The sequence below is a fragment of the Prionailurus viverrinus genome, chromosome A2 (genome assembly GCF_022837055.1).
Source record: "Prionailurus viverrinus isolate Anna chromosome A2, UM_Priviv_1.0, whole genome shotgun sequence".
Lineage (NCBI taxonomy): Eukaryota > Metazoa > Chordata > Mammalia > Carnivora > Felidae > Prionailurus > Prionailurus viverrinus.
The window spans coordinates 50198799-50215892 of NC_062562.1; the positions used below are offsets into that span (position 1 = coordinate 50198799).

Genomic DNA, 17094 nt, shown 5'->3' on the forward strand with positions numbered 1-17094 from the left:
TGAGTTTGGGCCTTGTGTCAGGGTCTGTGCTGACAGCTCACAGCCTGAAGCCTGCTTCAGATCCTGTGTCTCCCACTCTCTCTGCCCCTCCCCTGCTCACACTCTGTCTCTTTCTCTCAAAAATAAATAATAAACATTAAAAAAAAAAAAGAAATAAAATTGCATCAGTGATAGGGGCTATGAAGGAGAAATGCATGGTACCTCAAGGGTCTATAGTGGGGGCTTACCCCACCCCAGGGAGGTAGAAGTGAGCATCTGTTGACCATGCTGGTCCTTCTTACCATCGAGGCTTCAGTTGAGATGCTTCTCCCGCATGTGGCCTTCCCTGACCCTCAGGGGCTCCCTGGTCCCTAGCACAAACCCCTATTTTATTGTTATTACTGCACTCCCATTCCTGAGATTTGTCCTGTTCATTTACTTTCTGCTTCTGGTCTCTGACTCCTCTCAAGCTTATGTCTATCATGTTCACCACTGTTTCTCTGGAAGGACAGGGCACACAGTTGGCTGAAGAGATGAAAAGTATCCAGAAGGATAAGCTGGATTCACAAGGATGGGCAGATTTCGGTGTAACACAGGGATGAAGAAGAGCATTCCAGCAGTAAGTGTGAAGGCTCCGTGTGCATGGACGCCTTGTAAAACAGAGAGAAGGCACGCGTGGCCAGAGAGCAGAGAGGAGGTAACCAGGGGTGCAGACAAGGCTGGAGAGGTAGCATGAGCTGGGGCCTTGAAGGCCAGGATGAGCGTCTGGGCTGGGTACTGTTGTACACAGCTGCTGTAACAAAGCACCGCACTGGGAGGCTTAAATAGCAGAAATGTGTTGTCTCACAGTTCTGGAGGCTACAAGTCTGAGATCAAAGTGTCAGAAAGGTTGGTTCCTTCTGGGGGCTGTGAGGGAGACCCTGTTCCATGCCTCTCCTCTAGATTCCGGTGGTTGGTTGGCCATCTTTTGTGTTGCTTGCCTTATAGACATATCACCCCAATCTCCGCCTTCGAGTTCACATGATGTTTTCCCTGTGTCTGTGTCCAAATTTCCCTTTTTTATAAGAACACCAGTCGTACTGGATTAGGGCCCACCCTATGCGCAGGTTAACTTGATTATCTCTGCAAAGACCCTATTTCCATATAAAGTCACATTCTAAGGTTTTGGGGTTAGGACTCCAGCATGTAAATTTTGGGAGGACACAGTTCAACCCATAATAGGCTGCTGCCCCAAGTGGATCAGGAGCCCCAGAACAGTTTACATGATCACTCAGGCGTCTTTCATGTGGTCCATCAGAGGAGCGAATGGACCTGGGATACAGAAGATAAAGTCTGACCCAATTATCTGGCATCCAAGGCCGGTCCACCCCGCTCCCACCTCCCCCTCTCTGCTTGCAGAAACCTTCTCCAGGCAGTGGATGAAGCTCTGAACCAGGGATGGGTTTCTTCATTTATCTTTTTTTTTTTTTTTTTTTTTTTTTTTTGCCTCCCAAGGAAACTGAGGCCATTGTATTGTGAGTTGAAGAGGTTCTGACTCTGGTTAGATTCTGCTGCTAATCAGCTGTGAGTCCTTGGGCTTGTCACTCTACCTCTCTGAGGCTCTGCTGTCTCATCTATCATATGTATGGATGAGCAACTCAGTGGCCAGTGAGGGTCTTCAAATGTTAACAATATTGACTGTTATTTTCCAAAACCAAAATGCATACACATGAGCTGACAAAGGCTTTTTTGTTCCCAATTCCCCAACTTAATTATTTGAAAAGCCTCACAAGATGCATAAAAATGACGACGGTGAATAGCCATTATGCAGGACCCTTTCGTCCCATCTTCAATGACAGGACAATGAAGCTGCTGAAACCCAGGAAAGGGGTAGCTAGCTCTTCCCAGCTCGTGGGCATTCCTGCCTTGGCACCTGTGCATATTCTGTCTTCACTCACTTTGAATGCCTTCCCCTACCCTTTCCACATGGCAAAAGCCCACTCTCTGAAGTCTTGTTCAAAAGGCTTTTCCTTCAGGGATTACCTGAGATCTGTCTAAATCACACATTTCAATCTTCTCAGATGGTCACCTCTGGACACCTTTTATGTTGTTGCTTAGCTCATCAATCGCCACTCACATGTATGGGGCTTGATCCTCTGCTTATTCTAGAAGCCCTTTGAAGGCAGGAACAGTCTCTTGTATTTCCTTGTATTCCTCCAGAGTCCTTGGCAGAATCTAATTCATCCATTCATTCACCTGTTCACTTAACTCGCTCTTCTAATATTTTTTTAAACCTCTGCCACATGCTAGGGACAGTCTAGTCACAGTGGATTGAAAAGATGACTAGATGTGCCTTGAGAAGGCTCACAGTCTAACAGGTAAAATTAATGCAAGCCAAGAATTATTACAGCTATTGGTCAGAATTCCTCTAATTTAAGTGACAAATATACTTCAGGCTGGCTTAAGCAAAAATGATAGTAAGTGGAAGGAGGGAAAAATTTAAAGGATAAAACATTGTAATCAAAAAATATAAAGGAAGGGGGGCCTGGGTGGTGCAGTTGGTTAAGCGTCCGACTTCAGCCAGGTCACGATCTCGCGGTCCGGGAGTTCGAGCCCCGCGTCAGGCTCTGGGCTGATGGCTCAGAGCCTGGAGCCTGTTTCCGATTCTGTGTCTCCCTCTCTCTCTGCCCCTCCCCCGTTCATGCTCTGTCTCTCTCTGTCCCAAAAATAAATAAACGTTGAAAAAAAAAAATTAAAAAATATATATATAAAGGAAGAGGAGGGGGTTGGCCTCAGGAATAGCTGGACCCAGGGGCTCAAAGGATGTTCTCAGGATCTGGTCTTGCTCTCCCCATCTCTTGGCTCTGCTTTCCTCTCTCTGTGTTGGCTTCACTCTCAGGTAGGCCCTCTACAGACCAAAAATACCCTGGCTGCCAGTAATCCCAGTAGAAAGACAGCCTCCACCCCCCATCAGTCCACTAAAAGTCCTGGAATTACATTTTATTAGATTAAAGCTCTGCGACCAAGATGATTCAGAGCCAGTCACAAATTCACCATAGCTCAGGGATGAGTCCCCAGAGGAAAATCTCAATGCTGTTATCAGAAAAAAGGAGGAGGGATGCTAAGCAGGAGAGGGTACTGTGTTATGCTGTGTAAGGAATGGGATCCCAGAGGAGGGAGGGAGGAGCTAATTCTGCCTCAGGGTAGAGGGAAAGTCACAGGAACATTTGCATTGGGCCTTGAAGTACACAGAAGAGGTGCAAAGGGAAAAGATGGGAGCATCCTGCAGGCAGAGGGAAGCCTGAGTAGTGTGAAGCTGGAAAGTCATATAGGACATGGGCTGTTCTGGGGCTAGCTGTCTAGAGCAGGGCTGAGGGAAGGCACAGTGGAAGCAGAGGCAGCTGTGGCAGGAAGGACCTTATACATAGGTCAAGGCTGAATGAAGGTTTAAGTGGGCCAATGATGAGATCACTGGGGCAGGGAGGCCAGGTGGGAAGCAGAGGAGCCATCCAGGTGAAGAGGAAGAGTTTATCCTGGGGCTTCGCCTCAGAGCCACCACGACAAATGGTGAATGTGAGTTTTTAGGGCAAGGAGAACAAATTGAAATCCACTGACTAGAAGCTATCTTTGGCTGATGCCAACCCTGAGAAAGCATAATTCGGAAGGGGAAGGACTACATCCATTGGGTCACCTGGCTGAGGCAGGATCTGCTTACCCATGCTTCAGTGCTGAGTCAAAGGCTGGGGCTCAAATCCCAGTTGTCCTTCACCAGCTGGGTGAAGTTGGATAGTTAATTAGACCTTTTCTTTCCTTATCTGTAAAATAGGATTGATAACAGCTACCTCACAATGGCACCTTAAGAACTGAATGAGGTAATTCACGGGATGCTCTTAGCATCAAACCCAGCATATGATAATTATTATTGTTGTTATAATCACTATTATTACCACTAGCAGCTCATTAGGTTATTAGGAAATTCCAACGATGGATGTATATAGATATATGACCCATGGTAGGCTTTCCACAAGTGTTGGTTTTCCTCCCCCACTGCAAACTCTCATGTATACTTCAAGACCCAGTGCAAATGGTCCTGGGACTCCCTCTCCACCCTGGAGCAGGCTGATTCACTCACTTGTTCTCACACCTCAAAGTGATGGCACACTGGGTCTGGTGTCCAGCAGCACCTCTGAGCTCCCCCCTTGAACTTGCTAAAAATATTCTTGGCACCAGAATGAAAATCTCTACCTTAATGGGCAAAGCCCGGCCAACCTCATCTTCTCTTTCCCTACAAACCCCTTTGCCTTGGTTTATCCATCTGCAAAATGAGCACACCACTGTATATGCAGTGCTAGCCCTGACCCATGTCTCCTCTGGTTGGTTCTTCTACTGATCACCTGGGGATCCTAAATCAGGACTCACCTTGTCTGGCCTTCAGGTCTCTTGTGTGTCAGGTGGAGATAATGACCCCTTTCTGACTCCCAGCTCCACTAGGATTCTTGGGAGGATTTAAGCAACTAAGGCTGGGGAGGTAATTTGCAATGTGTAAGCAAGGTACTATATAATCTTCCAAGGTCATTATTACCCTATTTGTCTAATGGAATTGAGTCAAAAGTAAACCCCTGCACATTCCTACTTGTTACAATCCCCTTTATAAGATGTGGTTTATATATACAATGGAATACTACTTGGCAATGAGAAAGAATGAAATCCTGCCATTTGCAGCAATGTGGATGGAACTGGAGGGTATTATGCTAAGTGAAATAAGTCAGCCAGAGAAAGACAGATATCATGTTTTCACTCATACGTGGAATGTGAGAAACTTAACAGAAGATCATGGGGGAAGGGAAGGGAAGGGAAGGGGCAAAAAACAATTTCAAACAGAGAGGGAGGGAGGCAAACCATACAAGACACTCAGAAATACAGAGAACAAATTAAGAGTTGATTGGAGAGGCGGGGGAGAGGAGATAGTGGGTGATGGGCATTAAGGAGGGCACCTGTTGGGATGAGCACTGGGTGTTGTAGGTAAGCAATGAATCACGAGAATCTACCCCCAAAACCAAGAGCACACTGTACACACTGTATGTTAGCCAACTTCGCAATAAAGTATATATTAAAGAAAAAAAGATAACAGTGGACATCATGTCTAGAAGTGAATGGAGAGGTGAGTGGGCTTAGAGTGGGTCATGGGCTTAGGAATCAATAGGCTTCTTCCCCTGATTGTAAGCAAACACCACAATGCCCAACAAGGAATGGCAAGCATGCTTTCAAATGCAGTTATAAATAAAATGCAAATGGCCATAAAAAAATAAAAAATGAAATCTCCTTTATTACATCATCTATTTTTCATTTTTAGAATAAAATTTAAATGATATGCACATATATATTTATATAAAGCATATCATACATAAATAAACCACATCCTGGTTAATACTTTGGAAGTTGCTAATTATAGTCTCTGAAGATTTCAGGAAAGCTGGTGTAGGATCTAGAAAAGAGCCAGAAGGGAAAACTTGGAAGGAGAAAAAGGGGTGTAGCTGTTGCAAAAGCCACGGTTTAGGCTGAGATTCCTGCTTTAGAATCTCTCCCAGCAATGAAAACAGAAAGGTGGAAGATGGAAAGGGTAGTGATGCAAGACATTCACTCTCCAGAAGAAGCTAGAATGACTCCGGGGGCGGTCTTACATGGGCTTCAGGCTTTTTGCCTTTCCTGCAAACCCACCATATTTAATACCTCCCTGTTAATTATTTACTTTTTACTTAAGTGAATTTATTTACAAAGGACTTTCCCCAGTCTTAGTTAAAATAAAATTTTAAAAAACCAGCATCACTTGCCATAAATAGAAAGTTAACTGAAGAAGTAAGTTCAAGGAAAACAAAATAGCATCATTCAATCCTAGGGAGATGCTGGTGCCTGAGGTCTGCTCTCTATTTGTGAAAGGGGATATTAGAGAGGCATAGCAACACACTAGTAACCAAACTGAGACGGTCTCCTTGAGCCAACCACAGAGACTGAAAGAGAATTAAAGAATTCAATATTTATGGTTCATGTGCTATCAGTGATCGCACCCTCATTTGGAGGAACACCAATCTGGTCTGACCAGCCCTCATGTTGCAGAAATGCCCACTTAAAATACTGGATCTTTGTGTGCACCCCTCCACAGACTGGGAGCTCACATCCTCAAGGCAGCCCTTTCCTTGATGGACAGCTCTGGCTACTGGAATGTTCTCTAGGTCGAACAGTTTCTCTGAAAATGCTATCCTTGGACCTCACCTCTCCCCTTTCTGTAGTCACACAAAGTAAGTCTATTTCCTTCATATGTTTAAAGGAAGTATTTGGTAATATCTTGGTCTTTTCAACTACTCATTCAAAAGAACTTCTATCATTGATCAGAGAGGGAGAGAGAGACTAGAAATGACCCCTTGCCTTCAAGCAGCCATCAGACTCAAGTGGGAGAACCAGACATATGAACTGGAACATTCCTTGGTAATCTGACAGTAATAATGTGAGTGACACACAGATCACCATGGGAGGCCAGAGGAAGAGCAGTTGACTGTGGGCCTGGGGTCTACAGCAGGGGCTTCCCAGAGGAAGCAAGCCTTGAGCTGGCCCTGCTGGGATGAGCCAGAGCTGCTCAGGAGGAGAGAAAGGAACCCTCAACACCCACACATGCAGGACTGGTCTAGACCGATGGATGGCTCTCAGGAAACACTAAACTATCCCAGAGAGGTGACGGGATACCCAAAGTCATGCAGTTTGAAGCAGTTTTGCATTTTGGAGCCCAAAAAACCAAGGTCAGAATTCTAGCTCTGCCACATACCTGCTCTAGCCATGTCCCTCTGAGAAAATGACTTAACTTCTCAACCTCAATGTTCTCAATGAGAAAGGCAGGATAGTACCTGCCTCAAAGGTCACCATGTTTACCACGAAAGTTAAATGAGGCCACACATGCAAAAGATCTAGTAGAACACTTGGCATGTCATGAGTATCTGAAGGGTTAAACAACCCACACAGCACAGCACCGAGCGATCAGGAAAGGTGTGGCTGGCACATGGTACTGGAAGAATATCAACCCTGGGAAGTATTACCGGAAAGCTATTACTAGTGTGATACTAGTCATAGTAATAGTAGTGACTATGAATGGAGACAGGAGACCCACCTGGAGGACCTTCTCCTTCATCCCACCTCAGTCTAAGCAAACCTTTTGATTCTGAATCCTCAGCCACTGACAGGCTCCATTTACCTGCTACCAAAGTGCTTCTCTGCTTAGGTTTCACCTGAAAGGCTAAACCTAAATTATAGCATCTTTTTAGGGAAATACTACATCTGCGAGAAAACGTTAGTTGCTCGCTGGAATCCTCCCTCCCAACTGCTCCGTGAAGAGATGCTCCAAACCTTCTTCACGTGGACTATTAAGCATTATTCATTATCTAGCCACACACCTCCCAGTTCTTTCCAAAATCTGACTTTCCCAACTTTAAACATATTTGAATACAATTCTCTGTTGCCTTCCCCACACCCCACCCCACACCCCCGCCACAGCTGTCCAAATAGCAGCAATCAACAACTGGCTAGAGAAAGCATTTTTCTCAGGTATAGCCCATGGAAGGTGAGAGGTATCAAAAACTGTGAAGGTGTCAGGATAGAAGAGGACATCACCTCATACACAGGGCACTATTTGCATGTGGTGCTAATATTCCAGATGGAAATCTGGAGCTGGGCTAGGATGGGGCTTTTCAAACTGGGTCCCAAGCAGTGCTAGTTTGGTGAAATAATAATATTTCAGGGGAGGGAGAATTCTGTGATCATATAGCTTTCAGAAAAAAATCAACAGGCTCATTTATTGCAGAACTTCTCAGAGCCTTCTATCCCCTAACAGGTATTCGGAATCTTTAAGAGGGAGTATGGAATAGGTAGTTGCTCCTAACTCCATTCATGTCCCCTCCCCAAACCTGCCCTCGCCCCTAGACATATCAGTGTATTGATGTCTTAGAAAACCCTCCACTGAGGGAGAAAAAGTCTTAGTCCTAGGAAACCTCTGGCTTCCTAGAACTATTCAATTTGTTTCAAGGACATCCACGTACCCCAGAGGCAAGTTTTAAGCCCTCTGTGTGCTGCCCCCCGCACCACACTCCTGCTCAGGAACGGCACTCAGTTCCAGGTCTTGCAAAGGACAAGCCAAGCTCAGGCCAGGGCTGGCTGGGAAAGGACTGTGGGTTACAGACCTGACTCTGGGGAAGAGGAAGGGTCTAGAAGGCTAGCATGGCCTAAAAGTGAGTTGTGACTAATTTATCGTCTGGAAAACCACTGCAGTGGGTGCCCTTAAATATGAATGAGCATCAGAATCTCCTAGAGGGCTTGTTAAAATACAGACTTCTGGGCCCCACCCCTGGAGTTTGTCATTCAGCAGGTCTGGGGGAGGCCCGAGATTTTGCATTTCTGACAAGTCCCCACGCTGGTCAGGACCGCACTTTGTAAACTGGTGCTCTAGAGTCCCGACTGCCCAGTCAGGGAGAGCACCGTAAAGCCCACATTCTGTCCTCTCAACAACACTGTGCCAGGCATGAGGCACAAGGAGTGGGTGACCCTTTGCCTGAATGGTTTCACCAAGCTCATAAGGCAGCCAGAAGACAGATGTCCCCTTCCCTGCCTCCCACCAGCCCCACGTCAGAGCAACTCCAATCACCACTTGATCTCTGTTCATTCATTCAACTAACATGTAGTGCGTGCCAACCAGATGCCAAAGCAGGTACTAAGTGACCCTAGGTCAAGAGCCACTCTCTCTGCCATCTCTGAGTTCACAGCCCACTGGTTATCAAAAGGGGATAGACAAGAACACAGGTGATTTCAGCACAGGATGGTAGCTTCTGCCTCGTGCTTCTCAAGTCCTCTGTCAAGTCTCAGGTGGAAGACATCCTTGATTCCTCTTTTCCTGAATCCTACCTCTGAAAGACTACCCAGCAGTGCCCACTCCTCCTTGTCTACTCTGTCATCACCCCTACAATCGTCAACACCCACCTGCAGAGCAATACTCCCACCCACACCACCCGTTTCCCCTGCTCTACTCATGCCCCCTCCGGTCCAGGGTCATCTTTCAAAAACAGAAATGGGAGGGGCACCTGGGTGGCTCAGTCAGTTAAGCATCTGACTTCGGCTCAGGTCATGATCTCACGGTTTCTGAGTTTGAGCCCCGTGTCAGGCTCTGTGCTGACAGCTCAGAGCCTGGAGCCTGCTTCAGATTCTATGTCCCCCTCTCTCTCTAACCCTCCCCTGCCTGTGCGCTCTCTCTCTCTCTCTCTCTCTCTCTCTCAATTATAAATAATAAACATAAAAAGTTTTTAAAAAACAGAAATGGCATCATGCTCCCGCCTACTTACAATGTTTCAGTGGCTTCTCACACTCTCTCACCACCATGGTGTTCCAGCCCCACTGGCCCCTCTTCTCCTCCCCCTGCCCCCAGAGCTGCCCTTACCCATTCCCCAGGTCTCTGCTTAAATGCCACTTCCTCAAGGCACCTTCCCTGTTATTCTAGTTCAGTGTGGAGACAAAAGACGGCTGTAATCGTCCGACAAGAGGAAGGCTTTATTTCCTATCTCCTTAAAGCTGAGCTCAGGCTAAGAGATGGTGTTGTACCAGTTCCAGGCCTAGCACTGAAGAAGATGGGGTTTCCCCAGCGCTCTCTCAGAGTCCTGGATTATGGTGTCCGAAGTCTGACACCCAGCTGAAATACCAGGTAGAGAGGCCCTGATACCACACAGGGAAGGATTCAGCCCAGCTGGGCCCAGCCTTCCAGCCATCCCCAGAAAAGCACATTAAGTAAAGCCATCTTGGACTGTCTAGCCAGAGCAGCCACCAGCTGAATATCACTCAGTGATCCCAGTCAATGTCATATAAAGTAGAAAAATCACCCAGTTGAGCCCTGTCCAAATTCCTGACCCACTAAACCATGAGTTACTAAGGTCTGGGACTAAGTATTGCTGTTACACATAATACTAACCAGAATGCTCTGCATTATATTTATTTCCATCATAGCACCTCCTGGAGAACTATACATTTTTTTCAATTGCCCAGGCAGATAAGGAGCAAATGGAGAAGCACTGAACTTAGAATCAAGAGACCTGAGTTCTTGTTATGGACTGAATGTCTACGTCCCCTTAAATGTCATATGTTGAAACCCTAGGCCCAGTGTGATGGTCTCAGGTGGTAGGGTCTCTGGCAGATAAGTAGGATTGGGGCAGAGCCCACATGAATGGAATTCGTGTTCTTAGAAGAGTCAACAGAGAGCTTGCTCTCTCTTCTCCTCACCATGTGAAGACACAGTGAGAATGAGCGGTCTACATGCTGAGAGGACTCTAACCAGAACCTGGCCATACTGGCATCCCATCTGGGCTGGACTCACTGGGCCTGAGCTCCCTGTGGCACAGAATTCAAAGAAAGGCTCAAGTGATGGCTCTGAGGGTTCACCTGGGGTAGGTTGAACATCTGGAGAACAATACCGTCACTTGTCTCTTTTCTACCATCACATTATGCACATTGAGGATGTCTTATTTTCTTAGACTGTGCCATGTGCTGAAACACAAAGATGATTAGAACACAGTCCCTGCTCTCAGATAATGTACCTTCTCTTGAGAGACAAGCACATGTCTTGGGGCATGCCCACGGTTGGTATGGATGGTTGAGGTGGGCACCACGTCCTTTGAACTCTGCTACCTGCTTGCTCTTTGGGGCTCAGTGTAGATGTCACTTCCTCTTGAAAGCTTCCTTGAGTCTGACCTGGTGCTTCCTCTGTGTGCCCATAATATTCTGTATTTGTTGTTTGTTTATTTAGCCATATTTACTGAGCACCTACCAGGTGCCATGCCCTGATTTATAGTAGTAAACAAGACAGGCGGTTCCTGCCATAGTGGAATTTCCTGTCTAATGGAAGAGAGATGAACAATCAAACATAAAAAACAGAAGAAAGAAAATATCATCAAATGATTGCTGTGATGGACTTGCAGCTTCTAGCACCGTGCAAAATAGGTTTATAAGCCACCATGGTCTGTGGTACTTTGTTACAGCAGCCGAATGGACTGATGGTCCCCATCCCAGTTCGGACACTCATTTGCTGTGCAAATCAATTCCCTCTCTTGGGCAAATCAATTCTCTCTCTAAACAAAATCTCTCAGCCACAGCAGACTTTATACACCAAGTATGTTTCCGCCCTCCCTTCCTTACTCCCACTCATTCACAACCCCCCCCCCCAATCTCTGTCTGGCACTGGGCCCACTGCACTGGGAATAAACTAACAAGATCTAGGCCCTTCCCTCAAGGCCCTGAGAGGCTACCTGCCAGAGAGATGGACACTCTTAAATGAAGTATCTGTAAGACAGCAAGACAAGCCTTCTCTGGACAGCAGGACGAAGGACCCAGAGCACAGCACAGATCTTGCCCACTGAGCTCCAGAGAGGCAGCCAGAGGTCAGCACTGGTTGGCCCTGGGGTCAAAGGGCAAATCCAGGCATACCTTAGAGACTCCTGCTTCCAAAGCTGCATTAGCATCGTGCGGAGGGCCTATGCCAGCTGCACTGGCCTGGGCCGACACCCTAATTAGACTTTCATAGTGTGTCAAGCAGCCTGCTTGGCCCGACTGCCAGCTGGGGCTCCTGTTCCGTCTGGTGGCCTCTGTTTAATGAACCCATGAGGGGCTGGGCGAGCTCATTACAGGCAATGCGAAGGAACAGGGGACCCCTGCCCATGCTCCCCTGCTCCCCCGCCTTTCCCCCATGTTCACGCTGAAAATGAGAAGGGAGGAGACTGGCAGGAGCTGAGGCCACAGCCTGACCACACAGCCCTGGATGGCTCCAGTGACAGCTCAGCCAGAAACAAGGGTTTCCATGCGTGCATCTGTGGTTTTAGGGGAGCGTCCACATCTCTGTTCTCAGGCTGCACCCTGGCCCCTTCTTATCTGAAGCCAAGGAGGCAGAAGGAAAATGACAGTTCAAATCTGTCTCTTTGCAATGACTGGTCCACAGACACGTTTGGACAAGCTGCTTTTCTCAGAGCTTCACTGTCCTCATCTTTAAGATAGGCCAGTAACAGCCACCCAGCACAACGTGCTTGGTTATCGCACTCAATAAATTGTCACTGCTGTTGCTATTACTAAAAGATAGGCAAGAGAAGACACCAAAACATGAGCCATGTTTGCTTCTGAGTGGCAGGACTCTGCGAGTGACTTTTTTCCTCCTATTTGTCTGTATTTTCTAAATTGTATACAATGAGCATTTTACCTTCATCATTTAGGAGGTGAGGGGGAGCACATTTTCTCAAAAAAAAATCTATCAGAAAAATGAGATTATGTGTGTGAAAGGGCCTAGACACTGCCTGGGAGGAGGTTATTGATAGAAGCTTCCTCCTGCAGCCTAAGTTTGAATAGAGATTGGTTAAAAAAAACAAGCATGGTATTTGCAAAGATATAATAAATTTTTGCCCCTTGATAAAGCAATCCGCACGAAAGTGAGCGTTCACATGGTGTGGCACAGACCAAAGGAAATGTTTAAGGGAATTTAAAGGAAGAGCATTCCTTGGCCGTAGCAGTACACAAAAAAATATACGTAAGAAGGTGGAAGCAAGCCAGTGTCCCCTGACAGGCGAATGGATAACTACAATGTGCTCTACACATACAGTGGAATATTACTCAGCCTTCAAAAGGGCACATGCTACAATATGGAAGAACCTGGAGGTTATACTAAGAGAAAGAAGCCAGTCCCTAAGGGCAACTACTGTATGAGTCCACTTATATGAGGTCCCTAGTGTAGTGAAATCCATAGAGGCAGACAGTAGAATGGTGGCTGCCAGGGTCTGGAGGGAGAGGAAATGGGGAGTTAGTGTCTGATGGGTACAGTGATGCTGCTTTGCAAAAGGAAAAGCATTACGGGGTTTGTATGGTGGTGATGGATGCACAACAGCATGAGTATCCTTAACACTACATAATCGTACATTTAAAAATGGTTCACACGGTAGAGTTTTATATTACATACATTTTACCACATTTTTTTTTAATGTAGAGAGAAAAACGGGATGGAACCCAGAGGAAGGAGGAATGGGTCGGGGTTGGGGGGGCGGGCGGTTGAAGTAAGTTGCAGATGCCCTGCCTTGAGGGCAACTGGCTGGAGACACAGCAGGTAGAGGAGGAGGAGGTCCTGGCAGCGTGACAGCGGGAGAGAGGGCTGCAGAGCGCCGCCCTGCGGAGCGAACGCTGCCCCTGAGCGGCTGCTACCTCCTACCTGCACTGAGGAGGCTGGCCCCACGCGGGTTCTGGACAAAGCGGTTTTGTCGCTGGCGGACTCGGCCAGCCACATCAGTGCCTGAGCAGATCCGAGCTCACAAACCCCAAGTTTGGAGTGTGAGAAATCAGGGCCCGGGAGGTTGCGTATCATAAATTAACAAGGCAGAAAAAGAACCTGGGCACGGCTCCTCCAGAGGAGTAGCAAAGGGGGATGCGTTGAGCATCACTTCCACGGAGAAGAAAGAGATTCTGAGGTCACTGTGCTGAAGGAATGGGGAAGTGGGCTGGCTGACCCCCAGATAAAAGAGAACTGGGTAGAGTCAGGATGTCCTGAAAAGGGGGGGGGGGGAGGGGAGGGATATCACGCTGGCCCAAATAAAGACTAGTACAATGCCTGGTGCATAGTGGGATAGCGGTAGACAATTTACTGAGCATTTACTGTCTGCGCTAAGCACGGCTCTTGTGTTTCTCATCTATTCCCTACAGCATCCTCCCCGCGTGGGAACTATTTGGATCCTCACTTCACGCGGAGGAAGTCAGGCACAGAAAGGTCAGTAACCCAGGCTCGGCCTCCTTTGTGCTTTGCTGCCTCCCACCGGCCCAGGCCCCGGCCCCGCTCTCACTTGAACTGGTGCTCCCGGGAACTGCGGATCTTGGAGGAGAAGCGCTCGGCCAGCTTCTCCAGGCTGCGGGAGTACTCGAGCTCAATCTCAGCTTTGCGGCGGAAGAACTCCTGGAGGTCCTGGAGCAGCTGCAGGCGCGACTCGGACTGCTGCTCCAGGCATTTGAACTGCTCCACCAGCTGCGTGCGGATCTCTGCGGGCAGAGGCAAGGCGCAGCGGCGTTAGGCTGTGCTCGGGGACAGCAGTGGGACCCGCCCGGCTGACCCAGGGCCCCGTCGCAGGCACTGCAATTCCTGCAGCCCCCTCCCCGCCGCCACCCTCCGCGTGCCCCGACCCCAGCTTCTGCAGGCACTGGCACAAGGATCGGGCACAGGGCGGCTCTTGTCACGTGGTTTAACCCAATGTTTCCCAAAGGTGAATCATTGTATGTCACCACCTTGGTTTTTGCCATATCCATATGCCGCCAACGTTATTGTTTCTTCCACACGATCTAGTGAATTGGCTCACTTTTTTTACTGAAATGAACTTACTTGAAGTGAACGTTTTTGTGTCACTACGCTGAGGGAAAAACTAGGCCCACTTGCCATCCTGGGGCACGGAAAATGAGTTCAATGAGAACAAAAAATTTGTAAAATTCTATCCAGAGACCGATGCTTACCAAAGGCCCTGAGCCCAAGCTGCCTGCTCTCTATCAACAAAAGGAAAATGGGAGTGTGCAAGGCGTTAAAACCCTTCTCCAGATGCAGTCGGGCCTGAGAGAGGCTGAGAAGGGGATGGGGGAGGGGGGGAACTCTTGGGTTTCAGTGTTACTTAAGGCCACATCTGTGTTCCACTTTACATCACCTTGAGGTCCATGCATAAACATCTCAAGTACCCCTAGAGGAATGTCACCCACCCTCCAGGAAATACTGACCGCAAACCAGATCTGTGCAACAAGGGCAAAAGTTCAAAAGCTGGGGAGGTAGAGATAAAAGTCACAGCCAAATCCCAATAACTATGGCCAACCTCATCTTCAAACCCGTAGTGCTGTGCTGTCGCTGCAGCTGTCTCTCTGCTTTAACTCCTTCCCTGCCATCCCACAAGCTACTCAACACCTCAGTCTCCCCACAGCACTCTGCTCACACAAACTCCCTGCTCGAAACACCCCACAGCCTGCTTCTGAGTATTAAGCCCCACTCCTTAGCATGGAATTTAAGGCCACCAGCCACCCAGCCACAAACTTTACTACTCAGGGTTTACCCCCAGTAGACTCTTGAGACCATTCAAACTCGTCCTTGAAATGTCCAATCCCACCTGCATAAACAGGCACTCTGTCTGAAATGATGGCCAACACTATCTCAGCATCCTTCAGAGAAGTGGTCTTCACAGGGGGCCTCCCCACGCTGGGGTACACAAAGGCTTCCCCTGGGGGTATGCAGGCAGGAAAAGTACAAGGGAATCAGCAGGAGATCCTGTTTCCATCCCCACTCTTCCCTGCTCTGCCTGAGAATGTGTCTCAGTCTAGATGGCATGCCTGCCCTCTTTCCCCACCTCCCTCTTCACACCTGCTTTGCAGAAGAAAGACCAACTTCCTCGTCCATTCACAATCTATGGTGCAGTGCCCCTAAGTGTCAAGATATCTGGGTGCCCCCCAAAATGGATGATTTAGCCTGTTGATGTTTGCAAATCTTCCTTTGTCATCATGAACACTTGCTCCTCAAAGAGTGGTCTGTGGACCAGGGGGCTTGTTAGAAAAGCAGAATCTCAGACCCCAGTGCAGAACTTCTGATTCAGAGTCTACATTTTAGCAAGATCCTCAGGTGGTCCTTATGTCCCTGAGAGTATGAGAAGCACTGCCATCAACCATCCCATCCATCTCCTAATGAGAAGCATTTCCCACACTATTGTACTTTTTATGTTTAGTCATTATTTATCAAGTGTGTAAAATATTGATATCATTTTGATAAATTGTATATGTGATCACTGTAATGACAAATCAATCCAAAAGAAAGATACTTAGAGCTTTTATGGGCAAAGGAAACATTTTAAATGTCCACTTCAATTTATATACATGTTTTGGATCCAAAGAAGTATGATAGAGGGGCAGCTGGGTAGCTCAGTTGGTTGAGCATCTGACTTCAGCTCAGGTCATGATCTCACAGCTCATGGGTTCGAGCCCCACATTGGGCTCTGTACTGACAGCTTGGAGCCTGGAGCCTGCTTCAGATTCTGGGTCTCCCTCTGTCTCCGCCCCTCCCCCACTTATGCTTTGCCTCTCTCTCAAAAATAAAATAAACATTAAAAAAAAGAAATCTGATAATCAATAAAAGAATTTCAAGTATAAAAATATATTAAGATAAAATTCTGCTAGAGAAATATGAGGGAATTATGAGTCCAAAAAGGTAAAGAAACGTGCAATATAAAATTTCTGACTTATCTGGGTAATTTTTGATGGATAGTGGTGGATACCAGTGCATTATGGCATTTATCCTATTACCTGGAGATTCCCTCATGACTACATACCCAAAACAAATCCAGAGTTTATGTCCACCAAAAAAATATATAGAAGAATACTTACAGTAGCTTTCTGGCCAAATAATAGAAACAACCCAAAATGTCCATTAAGAGTAGACAAAACCTTTTTTTATTGAGATTTCAATGGAATACTATATAACAATGGAAAAGGTGAACTCCCGCTACCTGCCGTGACATACTTGAATCTCCCAGACCTTATGTTGATTGAAAGAAGCCAGAACAAATGAGATCATGCAAAACTAGTGTATGGTGACAGGGGTCAGAGAAATGGTTACTGTTGGAGAGGCACTAACTGGCAGGAGGCAAAAGGGTGCCTTCTAGAACACTGGAGATACACTATACCTCGATTTGGGTGGCAGGTACACTGGTAAAAAAGAACTGAGTGGCATACCTGAGATCTGTGCATGCTGCTGTATATAAGTGATCCTGCGATAAAGAGGCCAAATTAAAAATGCTATGTTAGTTTCCATTTGATGCATTTAAGAGAGTAGTGTAATTTTATGGTACAAGGTCAATATTTACAATATGACATAAATGAGATCCTTTGTAACTACTTAAAGTTACAATGAAATTTTTTCAGATGTCGAGTTAAAATGTGTGAGGCAAGAGAGTTTTCCCCCACCAAGTTCACTTAGAGGGCAGGCACGCAAAAGAGCTTAAACCCTGCTTGACAGGACAGCTCCTCCCAGGGAGTCCTGGACCGCTGTCTTGGCCCTACTCTGAACTCACACGGTAC

General features: G+C 47.1%; 1 protein-coding gene across 3 annotated transcripts in view; it reads right to left on the bottom strand.

The window, feature by feature from the left end:
- SRGAP3 (SLIT-ROBO Rho GTPase activating protein 3) overlaps positions 1–17094 on the bottom strand; it is a 262285-nt gene that overhangs the window by 122064 nt on the left and 123127 nt on the right. For all 3 annotated transcript variants that reach the window (XM_047849973.1, XM_047849975.1, XM_047849976.1), the window contains exon 2: positions 13845–14037. In XM_047849973.1, coding sequence (XP_047705929.1) covers positions 13845–14037 — 193 coding nt within the window. The remainder of the gene's footprint in view (positions 1–13844; positions 14038–17094) is intronic.